This window comes from Myotis yumanensis, unplaced genomic scaffold (genome assembly GCF_028538775.1).
Source record: "Myotis yumanensis isolate MYYU_CA2020_CCGP unplaced genomic scaffold, mMyoYum1.0.hap1 SCAF_10, whole genome shotgun sequence".
NCBI lineage: Eukaryota > Metazoa > Chordata > Mammalia > Chiroptera > Vespertilionidae > Myotis > Myotis yumanensis.
Window position 1 is genome coordinate 42,377,241 of NW_027223761.1, and position 16,083 is coordinate 42,393,323.

Genomic DNA, 16,083 nt, shown 5'->3' on the forward strand with positions numbered 1-16,083 from the left:
ATTTGTGATCATTTGCATCTTTGGATTCTTTTTCTTTTTTTTAAACCTCACCTGAGGCTATTTTTCCATTGATTTCTTAGAGAGAGTGGGGGAGAGAGGTAAAAATAGAGAGAAATATTGATTTGAAAGAAGCACATCGATTGGTTGCCTTCTACATGCGCCCTTACCAGGGCCCAGGCTGGGGGGGATTCTACAACCAAGGTACGTGCCCTTGACTGGAATTGAACCCGGGACCCTTCGGTCCACAGGCCAAACTGGCTAGGGCCATTTGCATCTTTGGATATCAGGGTTTTTTGTCTTTTTTTTTTTTTTTAATAGAGATTAACCAAAGAATTTATATGCATATATGCATTACCTCTGGACACAGACAGTAGGGTGTGAAGGCCTGGGGCAGGGCAGGAACCAAGTGGAGGTGCTGGGGTCCAGCCCCACCAGGTCTAGGGGTTCCCAAAGGTGTGGATGGAGTTGGCGAAGAAGGAATGACACAGAGGCGGCGTCCAGGTGATCATCATAGCCAGGTTCTCCAGCCAAATTCTGTGTAGGTTCTCTAGACATGTTCTCTCACTAGGTTCTCCAGCCAGGTTCTGTGTCTTTTTTGTCATTTTTTAAAAACTATTTTTTGTTGATTTTAGAGAGGGTGGGAGAGGGAGAAAGAGATGGAAACACCAATGATGAGAGAGAATCATGGATTGGCTGCCTCCTGCATCCCCCTACTAGGGATCGAGCCCGCAACCCAGGTATGTGTCCTGACCAGGAATCGAACGGTGACTTCCTGGTTCACAGGTCAATGTTCAACCACGGAGCCACGCCAGCCGGGCATCATCATTTTTTTTTTTTTTTTTAGATTTTGGGGTTTTTTTTGTTTTGTTTTGTTTTTAGAGAGAGAGAGAGGGGAGCATTGATGAGAGAAACATGGATTTTGTGCCTCCTGCACAGCCCCCACCAAGAATCGAGCCCACAACCTGGGTATGTGACCTACTTGGGAATCAAACCAGGGACCTCTTAGTGCATGGGTCAGTGCTCAACCACTGAGCCACACTGGCCTGACTCTTGTCATCTTATTTTTAAAATCTTTCTCATGTAGTCAAGAAGTATCTATTTACCTACTTTTTCAGGGCAACATGCCAAGTTCTATGGGAAGAGATAGTCATACATCCTTACTGCCATAAGAAAAGAAGGAAAATGTTTAAAAAGAGAAAAGACATGTAGAGAAATAATTGAAATATAATACATAGTGTGAGGAGTTGACTAAGTGTTTGGATAAAGTTCTCAGTGGTTCAGAGAATCATAAAAAATATTTTCCAGGAGAATTTCCACTTTATTTTGAATGTGATCAGGTTTATTCTTCCAGATACCAGAGTGGAATATATTTGGGATCTTATGTTTTGGTCATGTATTTATAGGAAGAATTGGTGAGTTTAATAAACTTGTTAGGTCATCCTATCTAATAAAGTGGGAATATGCTAATTGACCTTCATGCCATCGCAAAGATGGCAGCACCCACAGCCAATAAAGGAGGGGATATGCTCATTGACTGCCCTGCCCTCAGAGATGGCCGACAAGGGAGGGCGGTTGTGGTCAATCAGGCCAACAAGGTAGGGCAGTTAGGGGCAACCAGGCCAGCAGGGGAGGGCAGTCAGGGGCAATCTGGCCAGCCCGGGAGCAGTTAGTTGTCGATCAGGCTGGCAGGGGAGTGGTAAGGGGGTGATCAGGCTGGCAGACAGAAGTGGTTAGGGCCTGATCAGGCAGGCAGGTGAGCGGTTGGGAGCCAGCAGTCCTGGATTGTGAGGGGGATGTCCCCTGAGGGGTCCCAGATTGGAGAGGGTGCAGGCTGGACTGAGGGACACCCTCCTCCCTCCCAGTGCATGAGTTTCATGCACTGGGCCTCTAGTTTTTAAATATATAAGAATTGAATATGAGTGTCTTTTTCAACTCCAGTTTTTAAGATCATGTCTGTGACGGAACTATGTGTGCCTGAGGTTTTTACCTTTTTTACCTTTTGGTCTCTGTTTATAGGAAAAGCATTAAGAAGTTGGTTTTGAAAAACCTTAACAATAGCAATCTCTTCTCTCCTGTTAATCATGATTCAGAAGATCTAGCTTCACCATCTGATTATCCAGAAAATGGAGAGAGGTAAACTGAATTCTGGTTTGGGTTGTTTCTGGTAGAGCTCCCTATTCCCATTTTTTAAAAAATATATTTTTAAATTAATTTCAGAGAGGAAGGGAGAGGGAGAGAGAGACAGAAACATCAATGATGAGATAGAATCATTGATCGGCTACCTCCTGCATTCTCCCTACTGGGGATCGACCCCACAACCCAGGCATGCGCCCTTGGCCGGGACCAGAACCTGGGACCCTTCAGTCTGTAGGTGGATGCTCTATCCACTGACCCAAACTAACCAGGGCCCTATTCCCATTTTGAAAAGATTCTGAGCTTAAAATTTATTCATTCTATGAAAATTTATGAAGCTTGGCGAATGTTGTGTATAAGTATTATAGCAGATGAGCACCTAAAAATTATGTTTTTGCTTTTTTAATTCTTTAGACCTTAAAAATTGGAGCTCTTCTGATTCAGTCTTACAAAATTATTTTGATAACCATGTATATCATTTTGAACAGGGTTAACATACATTTGACATTTACCTCCCCTAAAATAAGGAATATTTTGTTTATGAAAAGTACTGGAATGATAGTTATTGTAACCAAATAAAAGAAAAAAACTTATAGAAATATATAAAATGTATAAAGAAAAAAGTGGAAGTATATGCACTAATCTTTAATAGTTTGGTATATATTCTTACAGTTTAGAAGTCTGTTTATAAGTATATTCTTACAGATAAACATTATAAAGGTTATACATGAATGATATATATATTGTGATTTTCTATTTCCATTTAATTTATTATAAATGCCATTTTGTATTAATATGAATACATCTGCCCCTTCTTTTTTAATAACTATATAATTTAATCAGTTCTCTATTAGAGGACATTTAGATTATTTGCTATTACTATTTCAGAATGACTCAGTGAAAAATTTATTTATATATATCTTTACTCCTGTTTTTTTCTCTTTGGATAAAATTTTAGTTTGAATTCTTTTTACTAAATATTTTCTAATATCTTGATGATTATATTTAAAAATTAAATTCTTTATTTTTTAAAATTTGAAACTCACCACTGGTTATTTGATCACCATATAGTAAAGCACCTTGTTTTTTTAAACTAAAAATTTGATACTCAGAGCCATTTATTCATGAAAATAGATCTGTTAAAAGCACAAAATCTACAGCCAGATTTCCTGGGTTAAAATTCCAACTGTGGCATTTATAGGTTTGTGACCTTGGGCAAGTTACTTTATTTTCTGTATCTTAGTTGTCTTTTTTATAAACTAGAGAGAATGATAGTAACCTGTGTTACCAGGTGACAGTAAGTGTTAAGTGAATTTTTAATATGTGGAATTACCTAGAATAGTGTCAGACACCTAGTAAAGGCTCAGTAAGGGTTAGCTGTTATCATTGTTACTACTACTACAAGGGGTTAAGATACTGTTTTTACTTTCCCTTTTCAGATTCAGTTTCCTGAGCAAACCCGATGAGAATCATCAGCAAGATGGACATGATGATTCTCTTATGTCTCGTTTTTATGCTAATCCTATTGCAAAACCCATTCCTCAAACCCCAGAGAGTGCTGGAAATAAACACAATAACAGCAGCAGTGTGGATGATACCATTGTTGCATTGAACATGCGTGCTGCCTTGCGAAATGGGCTGGAAGGAAGCAGTGAAGAGACTTCTTTTCATGAGGAGTCACTGCAGGATGACCGGGAAGAAATAGAAAATAGTACTTACAATATGCATCCAGCAGGTCAGGTTCATTTTGGTACATGACTAATGTCTTACCAGTCATTTGAAATTTCTTGTGGTTTGTCACAGATTTTTCAACAGAATGAAAGTCATCTATCTAAACTCTTAAATGTTTTTTATTGCATTTTATAAAAGTTAACATTTAAAACTTTCCACTTATGCTTTGGTCAATTTATATATTCACATACTTTTGTAACTTTGAAGTAGTTAAATTCATGTCATTTTAATTATCCTGGTATAGTTTAAAGATCCCAAATTTTATAGCCAGGGAGACTATCCTCATACTTTCCTTAGCTTTATAAATTTGCATAGTTTACTTAATAGTTTTTTCAATTAAAATGATAGTGATAATTATTTCTTATTATATAAGGTGTTTGAGATCTGAATTAGATTTAAGTATATAGACCATAATATCTAACATGTGTAAGCATTTAAATGGTAGCTCTTGCTATGGTTGTTAATCATCACCTCAGTTCTTTGCTTGCTTCCCTCCTCTAGTCCTCCATAATGAACTAATTAACTTTTTTCCAACTAATTGATGAAACAAGTAATATAAACTATAAGATTAGAATGTCTTGATTGAAAACTTAGAGCTTGCCTCATCTGTGTGTGTTGATATTAAATCTCAATTTGGGCTTTGATAAATATCATTACCTTTTTTAAAAAAATAGAGGTATAAATTATAGTGAAGTAGAAAGATCTTGTGTTCATTTCAGTGAATTTTGGAACATATATTCATATGTCTAATACCTCAGTTGAGAGTTAGAACATCTCTTTTACTCTGTCAAGTTAGTACTTGTGTCACAATCCCCAGAAATGAATCACAGTCTGATTTTTGTCTCATAGATTAGTTTTGCCTGTTCTTGAACTTCGTGTAAATGGGATCATATATACATATTCTTTTTAACTCTTAATTTATATGAGATTGCATCCATGACTTACGTATTAACACTTTTTGCTCAGTAGTATTTCAATATGTAAATATGCCACATTTGGTTAATCCATTTTCTGTTAGTGAACATTTGAGTTGTTTTACAATTATTCTTGAAATGTCTGTAAAATCTTTCTATATATAGTGATCTTACTGCCTTGTATAATGTTCAAAGCATTTAAGAGTAATTCAACTCTGCTCAGCCAGCATGGCTCAGTGGTTGAGCGTCAACCTATGAATCAGGAGGTCATGGTTCAATTTCCTGTTGGGGCACATGCATGTGCCCGGGTTGCAGGCTTGATACCCAGTGTGGGGCGTTTAGGAGGCAGCTGATTCATGATTCTCTCATCAGTGATGTTTTTATCACTCTCCTTTCCTCTCTGAAATCAATAATATATTTACACACACACACACACTAATGAAAGGGTAATATGCTAATTAGACTGGGAGACCAGCCAAGGAGGGCAATTGGGGGCCATGAGGTTGGTGGGGAGGGCAGTTGGGGGCCATCAGGCCGGCAGGCAGAGTGGTTAAGGGCAATCAGGCTGGTAGGCAGGTGAGTGGTTAGGGACCAGCAGTCCCGGATTGGGAGAGGGATGTCTGACTGCTGGTTTATGGACCTAAACCGGCAGTTGGACATCCCCCAAGGAGTCCCAGATTGGAGAGGGTGCAGGCTGGGCTGAGGGACACCCCACCCCCACCCTGTGCATGAATTTCATGCACCGGGCCGTGTGTGTGTGTGTGTGTGTGTGTGTGTGTGTGTGTGTGTTTACTTTTTTTTTGATTTTTTACAAAGAGGAAGGGAGATAGATAGAGAGTTAGAAACATCAATGAGAGAGAAACATCGATCAGCCGCCTCCTGCACATCTCCCACTGGGGATGTGCCCGCAACCCAGGTACATGCCCCTGACCGGAATCGAACCTGGGACCCATCAGTCCGCAGGCCGACGCTCTATCCACTGAGCCAAACCGGTTTCAGCGACTTTTTTTTTTTAAGAGTAAGCCAACTCTTCTCGTTAATTGGTGCCCTAAGGAAACAATTTTATACTTTCACATTAAGAATCGCAAGTATATATACTATATTTGTGTGTATATATCTACATGAATTCATTATGATTCTCCTTTTTTTTTTTCACATATCCAGCCTAGATTTTTTATTGTTTTTAGTTTTCTCATTGACCTTGTTTGCCACCTCTCTATTTACTTAAGTTTTTGTTTGTTTGTTTTTATTGATTTGAGAGAGAGAGATAGAAACCCACAACCTGGCCATGTGCCCTGACCCAGAATTGAGCTGGTGACCTCTTGGTGCATAGGTTGATGCTCAAACTATTGAGCCACACCAGCTGGGCACCACTTCCCAATTTAAAATTTCATTCCCAGAATTAACAACCCTCTAAACCTTTGCAATAGAGACACAAGTTAATTATACAAAAGGGCATTGCTGTGGCTGGAGTTTAATCTGATATTGGACTTAATTGTTTTCTCTCAGAGCAGGCTAGCCTGACCTCTACATATAAATGGAACAAGGAGTGATTAGAAAAAGCACATCAGTGCTCTATTTTCTTTGAATTCTTCAGAAATCTACCTCGTTAATACTTTTTAAAAAACAAAAACAAAACACTGTAATTATATAGACCTTTAAGTTTTCATTTGACTTTCGGACTTTCTCATGTAGAAATTTTTCAAAGTACTGGATTTGGAGTTTTAGTTTCATGTATACAACCGAATTACTATGTAAGCAGTTTCATTCCACCCTGGGTTTTGGTATCTTCAGGTTAAAAAAAAAAGATTAAGCAAGCTTTCCCTGGAATATATTTTATAGAATGCCTTTCATAGTGTAGTGTTTTTAATGGGTGTCGGTGAAAAGGACAGTCACAATTAATATGATATTTTCTGTTTCTTTTATCATAGGCATTGTTCTCACTAAGGTTGGTTACTATACTATTCCATCTATAGATGACCTTGCTAAAATTACCAATGAAAAAGGAGAATGTATTGTCTCTGACTTCACTATCGGTCGTAAAGGTGAGCATGAGTTTAGGAGTTAGTAGTATATAAGCCTGAGATCTGCACCTTATTTTTGTAATTAGATAAAGGAAAGCTCTTGATAGCTGAATCCATTTTTCCCCCTACATTTGAACCCCCCTTGGCCTGAATAGCAAACAAGTAATAGAACAAGACTAGAGCCTTATAACATTCTTTGGTAGCTATGTTGCTCATTGTAGTTTTCTACAATTAAAGAAAATACTGTAAACAGCAAGGAATACTACGTGAAAAAATTGGTTAACAAAAGATGGGTAATATTTAGGTTCAACTTTATATTATTAAATTATTACAAATGTAATTTTCTTTGAGAAAAACAGGTATCGTATTCAAAAAAAAAGCACAGGTATCTTAACTCATACTGCAGCTATGATTCTATGCAGCGGTTCTCAACCTGTGGGTCGCGACCCCTTTTGCGGTCGAACGACTCTTTCACGGGTCGCCTAAGACCATCCTGCATATCAGATATTTACATTACGATTCATAACAGTAGCAATATTACAGTTATGAAGTAGCAACGAAAATAATTTTATGGTTGGGTCACAATATGAGGAACTGTATTTAAAGGGCCAGAAGGTTGAGAACCACTGTTCTAAGGGTTGTTTATATAGCAGCTATATACGTCTTTGGTAAGAGATTTAAGAAGGCTGTTTTGAGGACAACAAATGCTATAGAAATACTGATGTTAAACCAGATAACAGTGTATTTGGTGTCACCATACATATTATGGATGAAATAACCCATTCAGTGATGTTGCTGGGTGATTGAAAATATTAATGTTTAAAGCAGCTCGTTTCTTCTGATAATTAGAAGTTTAATGTAGGTATTTGCCCTCTATACAGGATGAGTTTTTAACTATTTTCTGACTTGTAGGTTATGGTTCAATCTATTTTGAAGGAGAAGTGAATTTGACAAATCTAAATTTGGATGATATTGTACATATCCGAAGGAAAGAAGTTATTGTCTATTTAGATGATAACCAAAAACCTCCTGTGGGTGAAGGACTAAATAGGTATGAACTTATTTATGTATTTAGAAAAAAATCAGCTAAATCGCAGTTATTTCTGTCAACACAAATGTGTTCATATTATACATTTTTCTGCAATTTGTTTTTTTGACTTACAGTATAGTGTGGGATTATTGTTTCTCTACTTTCATTTAAAAGTATAAATGATAAATGCTACACTATGACTTCTTGTCTCTTTTCCCCTAATATTATCAGGTCCAGCTGTTAGTTTCTAAAAACAATTTAAGTAGTAGTTTATTTTTTTTCACACTTTTTGTGGTGACTAGGCTTAAGCCTTTCTCTATATTTTAGTGTGAGATATTAGCTTTTGATATCTCTTAGACAAGTGAAAGGGCCACAGTTAAAATTGTTTATGTTCACAAACTACCAAGATTGGCTGGGCAAGAGCAGATGGTTTCAGTGATGAATTCTACTGAACATTTAAAGAAGAATTAACACTGATTCCTGTCAAATGGCTTACAAAAAATTGAAGAGAAGGGAATGCTTTTGAACTCATTCTATGAGGTAGTCATTACCCTGATTCCAAAGCCAGACAAAGACATTGTAACAAAACTACAGACTGATATGATGATGAATATTGATGTAAATATTCTCAACAAAATATTAACAAACAGAATTTAACAATACATTTAAAGGATTATACACCATGACCAAGTGGGATTTATTCCTGGAATGCAAGGATGATTCAACACACGAAAATAGATCAGTGTAAGTACATCCCATTTACAGAATGAAGAAAATCACATGATAATCTCCATTGGTTCAGAATAAGCATTTGATAAAATTCAATATCATTTCAAAATAAAGACACTCTACTACAACCTAGTGCTAGAAGGGAATTACCAGGTTGTATCTGAGAAACCCATAGATCTGAACAACCCTATAACTAATCTGGAAATCAGAGCTAGAGTAATTAAGCAAGAAAAAGAAGTAAAAAGCATCCAAATTCAAAAGGAACAAGTAAAATTATTTCTGTTCACAGATGATTTGATCTTACATGAAGAAGGTCTAAAGCAGGGGTCCTCAAACTTTTTAAACAGGGGGCCAGTTCACTGTCCCTCAGACCGTTGGAGGGCCGGACTATAGTTTAAAAAAAAACTATGAACAAATTCCTATGCACACTGCACATATCTTATTTTGAAGTAAAAAAACAAAACGGGAACAAATACAATATTTGTATTTGCATGTGGCCCACGGGCCGTAGTTTGAGGACCCCTGGTCTAAAGATTCCACTAAAAAAAACACCTGTTATAACTAGTAAACAAATTCAGCAGGATACAAAATCAACATGTAAAACTTACTTTCTTCACACTAACAATAATCTAAAAATATTAGGAAACTAATTTCATTTATAACATCAAACAGCATAAAACTCTTAGCAATAAACTTTACCACAAAGGCAAAAGACTTGTACACTAAAAAATATGAAACATTGCTGAAAGACAAATAAATGGAAAGATAGCCCATTTTCATGGACTAGAAGATTTAAGATTAAGATATCCACACTACTCAAAGCAATCTATAGACTTAATCCATCCATATTGAAATCCCAATGGGATTTTTTGCAGAAATATTAAAATCCTTCCTAAAATCATGGAATCTCAGTGGATCCTGAATGGCCAACCTAATCTTGAAAAGAAACAAAACTGGAGAACTCATACTTTCTGACTTTAAAACTTAACTACAAAGTTACAATAACCAAAACAGTGTGGTTTCGGCATAAAGACAGACAATATAAACTAATGGAACAGATAGAATAAGAGCACTCCAAAAGTACACCCTCGCATATGTGGTTTAATAATTTTCAGCAAGATTGCCAAGACCATACAATGGGAATAGAATAGTCTAAACTTATTTGAGGAAAACTGGATATTCACATGCAGAAGAATGAACCATTACATTATGCTACATATAAATCAACTTGATGGATCAAAGACCTAAACATAAGACCTAAAACTAAAAGTCTTAGAATAAAGAATTTTATTTTCATGACATTATATTTGACAAGGATTTCCTGGATTCGATACTAAAAGGCACAGGCAACAATAGTAAAAATGAACAAATTGGACTACATAAAAATTTAAAACCTTTGTACATCAAAGAGTACAGTCAGCCCTAGCCGGTTTGGCTTAGTGGATAGAGCGTCGGCCTGCGGCCTGGGAGGTCCCGGGTTCGATTCCAGCTAGGAGCACATGCTGGGGTTGCAGGCTCGATCCCCACTAAGGGGCGTGCAGGAGGCAGCTGATCAGTGATTCTCATCATTGATGTTTCTATTTCTCCTTCTCCCTTCCTCTCTGAAATCAATAAAGAAATATTAAAAAAAAAAAAAAAAAGTACAGTCAATGGAATGAAAATGCATATGATAAAGAGTTATTAACCAGAATATGAAGGAAGAACTACAGCTCAACACAAATATTTAAAAAGGGACTTGAATAAACATTTCTCCAGAGATGGTATACAAATGGTGAACAAGCATATGAAAAGTTGTTCAACTTAACTAATAATTAAGGAAATGCAAATCAAAACCACAGTAAGCTGTCACATCCATTAGGATGGTTAGTAGAAAAAAATAAGGTTTTGCAAGAGTGTGGAAAAATTAGAATCTTTGTATATTGGTGGGAAAGGAAAATGGTATAGCCATTATAGAAAAGTGTATGATGATTCCTGAAAGAATTTAAAATAATCCAGCAACTCCACTCTAGGAATGTATCCAAAAGAATGAATACATAGGCATTCATTCTATGAATGCAAGACACGTAGAATTAATAGGACACAGTCCTTGAATTCAGGTATTGATATTAAAAGGATACATTACCACTGTTATAGTCAGCTTTACACTTATTATTTAATGGCTAATACTATGATATTCCTAATACTTCATTCTGCAAGCATTTGTTGTTCATCAATGGTAGTTGCTGCTGCTATTACTGTTATTAAGTACAATAGCACTCCAAGACCTTCACTAAGACTTAGTTCTTAGCACTTGACTATGATCACTGGATTCTATCAAAGATAAATAACTTAAAGAGTTATTAAAATTAGACTGGAAATAATTGATACACCATAGTAGTTTGGAATAAATGGAATTCGACCCTTGAACCAGATCCTGAGCTAGTTGATGTTCAGTAATTCCTTGCTCTTGAGCTTATCACCTGCGAGATAAGACTCAAGTTCATGAAACATCTGCAGAGTAAATCCAAAGTAACATAGGTACCTTTATTTGCTATCTCTATAGATATTAGTTGGCTTTTTGGGCTTAAATATGAAACACTGACATTTTACTTGGTTGTATGTTACAGGAAGGCTGAAGTTACATTGGATGGAGTTTGGCCTACAGATAAAACATCTCGTTGTTTAATAAAGAGCCCAGATCGACTTGCTGATATCAACTATGAGGGGAGATTAGAAGCAGTTTCAAGGAAACAGGGAGCTCAGTTCAAAGAGTACCGTCCTGAAACGGGTTCTTGGGTGTTTAAGGTATAGTCACTTAACCTTCTTATTAACTGTAGTGAGAGTCAAAAATGTTTGTGTTGGAAGTGATCTGCTCTTAAATTCTCTTTATGTTCAAATTAGGGAATAGATGTAGAGATACATCATGATTTGCTCCAAATTACACATCTAGTTAAACCCCAGAACAATAAGAATTATTATAAACTTTACTAGAGGCTCGGTGCACAAAAATCGTGCATAGGTGGGGTCCCTAAGCCTGGCCAGCGATCAGGGCTAATCACGTTCCCTGCCTCCCCGCCGCCTCCTTCCCTCGCTTCCTCAGCGCCCCACCGCTGCTGCTGGTCACCCGCCATGTTGTGCACCGCCCCCTGGTGGTCAGTGCACGTCTTAGTGAGTGTTTGAACTCCCAAGGGGACACTTTGCAGATTAGCCTTTTATATAGAGAGACTTAGAGGCCTGGTGCATGAAAATTCGTGCACTGGGGTGGGGGGGTCCCTCAGCCTGGCCTGTCCCTTCTCACAGTTCAGGAGCCCTCAGGGGATGACCTACTGATGGCTTAGGCCTGCTCCCTAAGCTTCAGTCTGACCTCCCTCTGCAGGAGGCAACCCAGCCGATCAGGGGAAGGCACTGCCCCCATCACCCTGCTACTGCTGCCACTGCTGGCCCTCCTTGGCCCTCGAGCCACTGAGGCTTTCTCCGGGAGGACATCTGGAAGACATCTGGTCTATCCAGTCTAATTAGCATATTACCCTTTTATTAGTATAGATTATATATAGAGATGGGCTTACAATTCAAATCCTCTTCTCCATCCTCTGAGCATTTAGATACACTTCTAAGGTGTGATTTTCTAATATGTGGCATTATTTAGGGACACAGGCAGAATTTTTTCTCTTTAACAGATCAACTCTTCCTAAATAATTGTCAGTCTTTTAAAGATATCTGGGATGAGGAGGTTGACTTCCTCCCTTCCTTGATAGTTTAACTAATTGGTTTCTTTTTCGCCAATTGGATTATTTCACTTATTCAAGGTTCTTGTGTGGTAGAGAACAACTAGCCAGTATATTGATGTGAAAATAGTAATGGCTCTTGTGGATTCAGATTCTCTATTAATATGTTTAGTAATTATGTGAACAATTAGTATATGCATCAAACATCATCTAAATCTTAGAAAAACAGTAAAGTGACATTTCATTGTTTTCTAAATAAAATTTTTATACTTTTTTTTTTTCCCAGCTAATTTGCAGGATAGCAAGTACAAATATTGTGGAAGCTCTTCTGAATAATAGTGTTAAAATTGATTTTGTTGGATTCTTCTCTTCATTAGGTGTCCCATTTTTCTAAGTATGGCCTTCAAGATTCTGATGAAGAGGAAGAGGAACGGCCATCCAAAACTAGTACAAAGAAGTTGAAGACGGCCGCTTTGCCTCCTGCAGGCCAGGACACACCATTCCAGATGGCTCTTAATGGCAAACCAGCACCTCCACCCCAGGTAGAGAAAGGACAGTGAATTTGAATGGAATCCATGATACAGAAGTTAAAAGCAAGTCATTCAGCTAGTACAAAGCTGTTTTATGACCCCCTGGACCTTTGAAGAGTACAAATATATTGCCAATAACATTGAGACAAGTACAAGGGAGGCGGGCATGAGGTGGTGCTGGCATCTGTTGTTGTTTTTTTACTTGAGAGATTTAAAGAATTCTTGCTGTTTGGATCATTCCTTCTACAGATTGTCTTTCTTAAACAACTCCCTCTCATTTGGACTTGCTGAATTCTCTGCTCAGCGATCAACTTAAGATAACCTTTGCTTGTGTGGGTTGGTGCAAAGTAAATCCTACTTTTATTGACTACTGATGTGCAAGTTTAATCTTGTTATTTATCTTCATGATTTTTTTTTAAAGCTCAGTTAGTCTTTCTGCAAGGGTTTTTAACTTCATTTTTCTCAAGCTGTTCACTTCAGGTAACATCTTGGTATTTGTATTATAACAATACATAATCTTTATGAAAATAAAATTTTAAGGATACAAATTATTTGGCTTGGGGAAAGTAGGTGCTGCATTGTTTATTGCAATTATTTGTATCATACTCTTTTTCAGTATTGTTAAACCAGCATAAACCTTTGTCCTTGTAAGGAATGGTTTGTAATTTAAATATCAGGTAGTTTTGCCACCTATAAAAGATTTACTTTCATTTGAATGTTGTTTATATTCAATCAAGTTACAAAATATTTTTTTTCTTTTGCTGCCATACTCCCTCAAAGAAGAGAACTTGGTACAGAATTACTTTGTAAAGAATCCTCTACCTCTCAGCTGCTAAAAGCAGAATCTTTGGAATTTTCCATGCTATAATTCTTAACAGCTGCTGATTTGTGCAATTTTTATGGTTTATTAAATAATTAGGAGGCATTTTCTGGAGATTTTTGTGTATGTATGTTCATGTTTGCACATACAGAGTGCGGGGGAGGGAGTGATGAAAGTGGGAGATGGGAACTATATTGACTTTTATGTTTATAATCTTTATAGCATTTAAAATACCCGTAAGATATCTCTTCTGAACTAAAGAAATGCTACAAATGGATTTGGTTTTCTAGTTTTGCATGTTCATTTTATCTGAATCATATAGTTTTATAATCTCTTTCCAAAGTGTTTTTTGATCTTAACATGTATTTCTTAGGATAAGAGTCAGATAGCCTTATTTTCTACCATTAAAAGTAATATGGAGAACCCTAAAAATATAGCTGTGGGGCAAAGTTTCATCTGTGGACAGATGAAAATTGACAAATAGTGATTTTAGGCTTTTTAAATTCCAGAACACAAATAGTAACAGGTAATTATAAATCCCGTGTTGACACTTGAGTAGGTGAGAGCTCTTTGACAAACGGAGCACCAAAAATATTTCAGAACAAGGTTTAGGAAAAATAGGTGATAAGGATCAAAATGGGCAAAGAGAGTATAGTGAATATGGGGTCTTTTTCAGATATCTTATTTGATGGAGGAAGTGGGTGGCCTTTGACCTTTTGGATAGGGGAAGCAGAAATGGATAGAGTTCTTTAGATGCACAGGCTACGGTATTAAAACAATAAGGTGGGATTCTAGAGAATTGTTCGTATTTCCCAGTGGTTGCACAGTTTTTAGTACCAAAGACCTAGATTTTATTTGGCATGAGAATACTTAAGCCTTCTGCATGAACTGGGAATAGATAGCCAAGTCTTCTCATACCAGAATCAAGAGGGCTATCTTCATACCATCACCTGGCCTTCTTAGAGATGTTGATTTCCATAATACAGTGTTCTTTCAGGCTGTTGTTTTCTTCTTCCCTGTGTACAATTGCAGGTTCTGGAAAGATTTAATTTTATGTAATCTCTTTTATGCCTTTTAAGTTAGTGAAAAATTCTAGCAGAAAAACCTTTACATAGATGAATTAGGGCAGTTGCAGAAATGTTGTTTGGTAGTTAGAACATTATTTCCAAAATGCTGATCTGAGATCTAGTTTTTAGCTCACTGCATCAATACCTTCAAGTAAGTTTAAGGTATTCTGAAGGAAAAAGGTGGTTAGGATTTTTTTTCTAAATATGTTTTTATTGATTTCAGAGAGGAAGGAAGAGAGAGAGGAGATGGAAACATCCACGATGAGAGAGAATCATGAATCGGCTGCCTCCTGCAAGTCCCCCACTGGGGATCAAGCCCACAACCCGGGCATGTGCCCTTGACCAGAATTGAACCTGGGACCTTTCAGTTCACAGGCCGATGCTCTACTCACTGAGCGAAACCTGCTAGGGCTAGTGGTTAGGATTTAGAAGAAAATTCCATTTCACCTATATACTTTTTTGAAAAATAAAATGGCAGCTATCTAAAGTTATCCAGTACATTTTAATATATATTTTAACATATATTTTATATTTTTATGTAATTTATATATTATGCATATATAAAATCTATGAACACAGGCCTGTTTGCTTCAAATATTAATGTTATTTTTATTGATTTTCTTTAGGAAGGGGAAAGGAGAGAGAGATAGAAACATTGATGAGAGAACATTGATTGGCTGCCTCCTGCAAGCCCCTACCGGGGATTGAGCCCATAACCCAAGCATGTGCCCTGACCTGGAATCAAACTGTGTCCTGATTCATAGGTCAAAGCTCAACCACTGAGCCATACTGGCCGGACTTTCTCCAGAATCTTAAAGCATAGAAATAATTAGATCTGCCTATAGCCTCCTCCCCCATAGGTAAAATATAGTATCATCTTTGCCTTTTGACCATTATCTAGCTTCCAGTTTTGTTAAAGCAGTCCTTGGGGATTGGTCACATCTTAGCTAGTAATTCACCATGTATCCAGACATCAATTTTTCTACAATTATAAATGTGAGCAGTCATTCTTTTGGTAACTCTTGACACTTGGTTTGTTTGTTAATCCTCACCATAGGATACATTTCCCTTTGACTTTTAGAGGGAATGGAAGGCGAAAGGGAGGAGACAGAGAAAAACATCAATGTGAGAGAGACACATCCTTGGTTGCCTCCCACACTCGCTCTGGCTAGGGCTGGGAATGGAGCCTGTAGCTGAGCTATGTTCCCTTGACTGGATTTGAACCTGGGACCCTTCAGTTCATGGGCTGATGCTCTAATTACTGAGCCAAACTGGCTAGGGCAACTTTTGACACTTTTAAACATAAAGGAATTATTCCCAGATTAAAATTGTTCCTGATAATATTACTTTGTTTTCTCTTTTGGGAAGTTACAGTAGACAGTCCTTGTACTGCACAGGTAG

At 37.2% G+C, this 16,083-nt stretch overlaps 1 protein-coding gene across 7 annotated transcripts in view; it reads left to right on the forward strand.

The window, feature by feature from the left end:
• The window catches only part of NUP98 (nucleoporin 98 and 96 precursor), a 110,306-nt gene that overhangs the window by 68,052 nt on the left and 26,171 nt on the right, over positions 1 to 16,083 (forward strand). For 6 of the 7 annotated variants that reach the window (XM_070425499.1, XM_070425505.1, XM_070425502.1 and 3 more), the window contains 6 exons: positions 2,017 to 2,133; positions 3,573 to 3,868; positions 6,710 to 6,823; positions 7,715 to 7,853; positions 11,168 to 11,345; positions 12,643 to 12,807. In XM_070425499.1, the coding sequence (XP_070281600.1) occupies positions 2,017 to 2,133; positions 3,573 to 3,868; positions 6,710 to 6,823; positions 7,715 to 7,853; positions 11,168 to 11,345; positions 12,643 to 12,807 (1,009 nt within the window). The remainder of the gene's footprint in view (positions 1 to 2,016; positions 2,134 to 3,572; positions 3,869 to 6,709; positions 6,824 to 7,714; positions 7,854 to 11,167; positions 11,346 to 12,642; positions 12,808 to 16,083) is intronic. The other variant, XM_070425504.1, reaches the window with a different exon arrangement.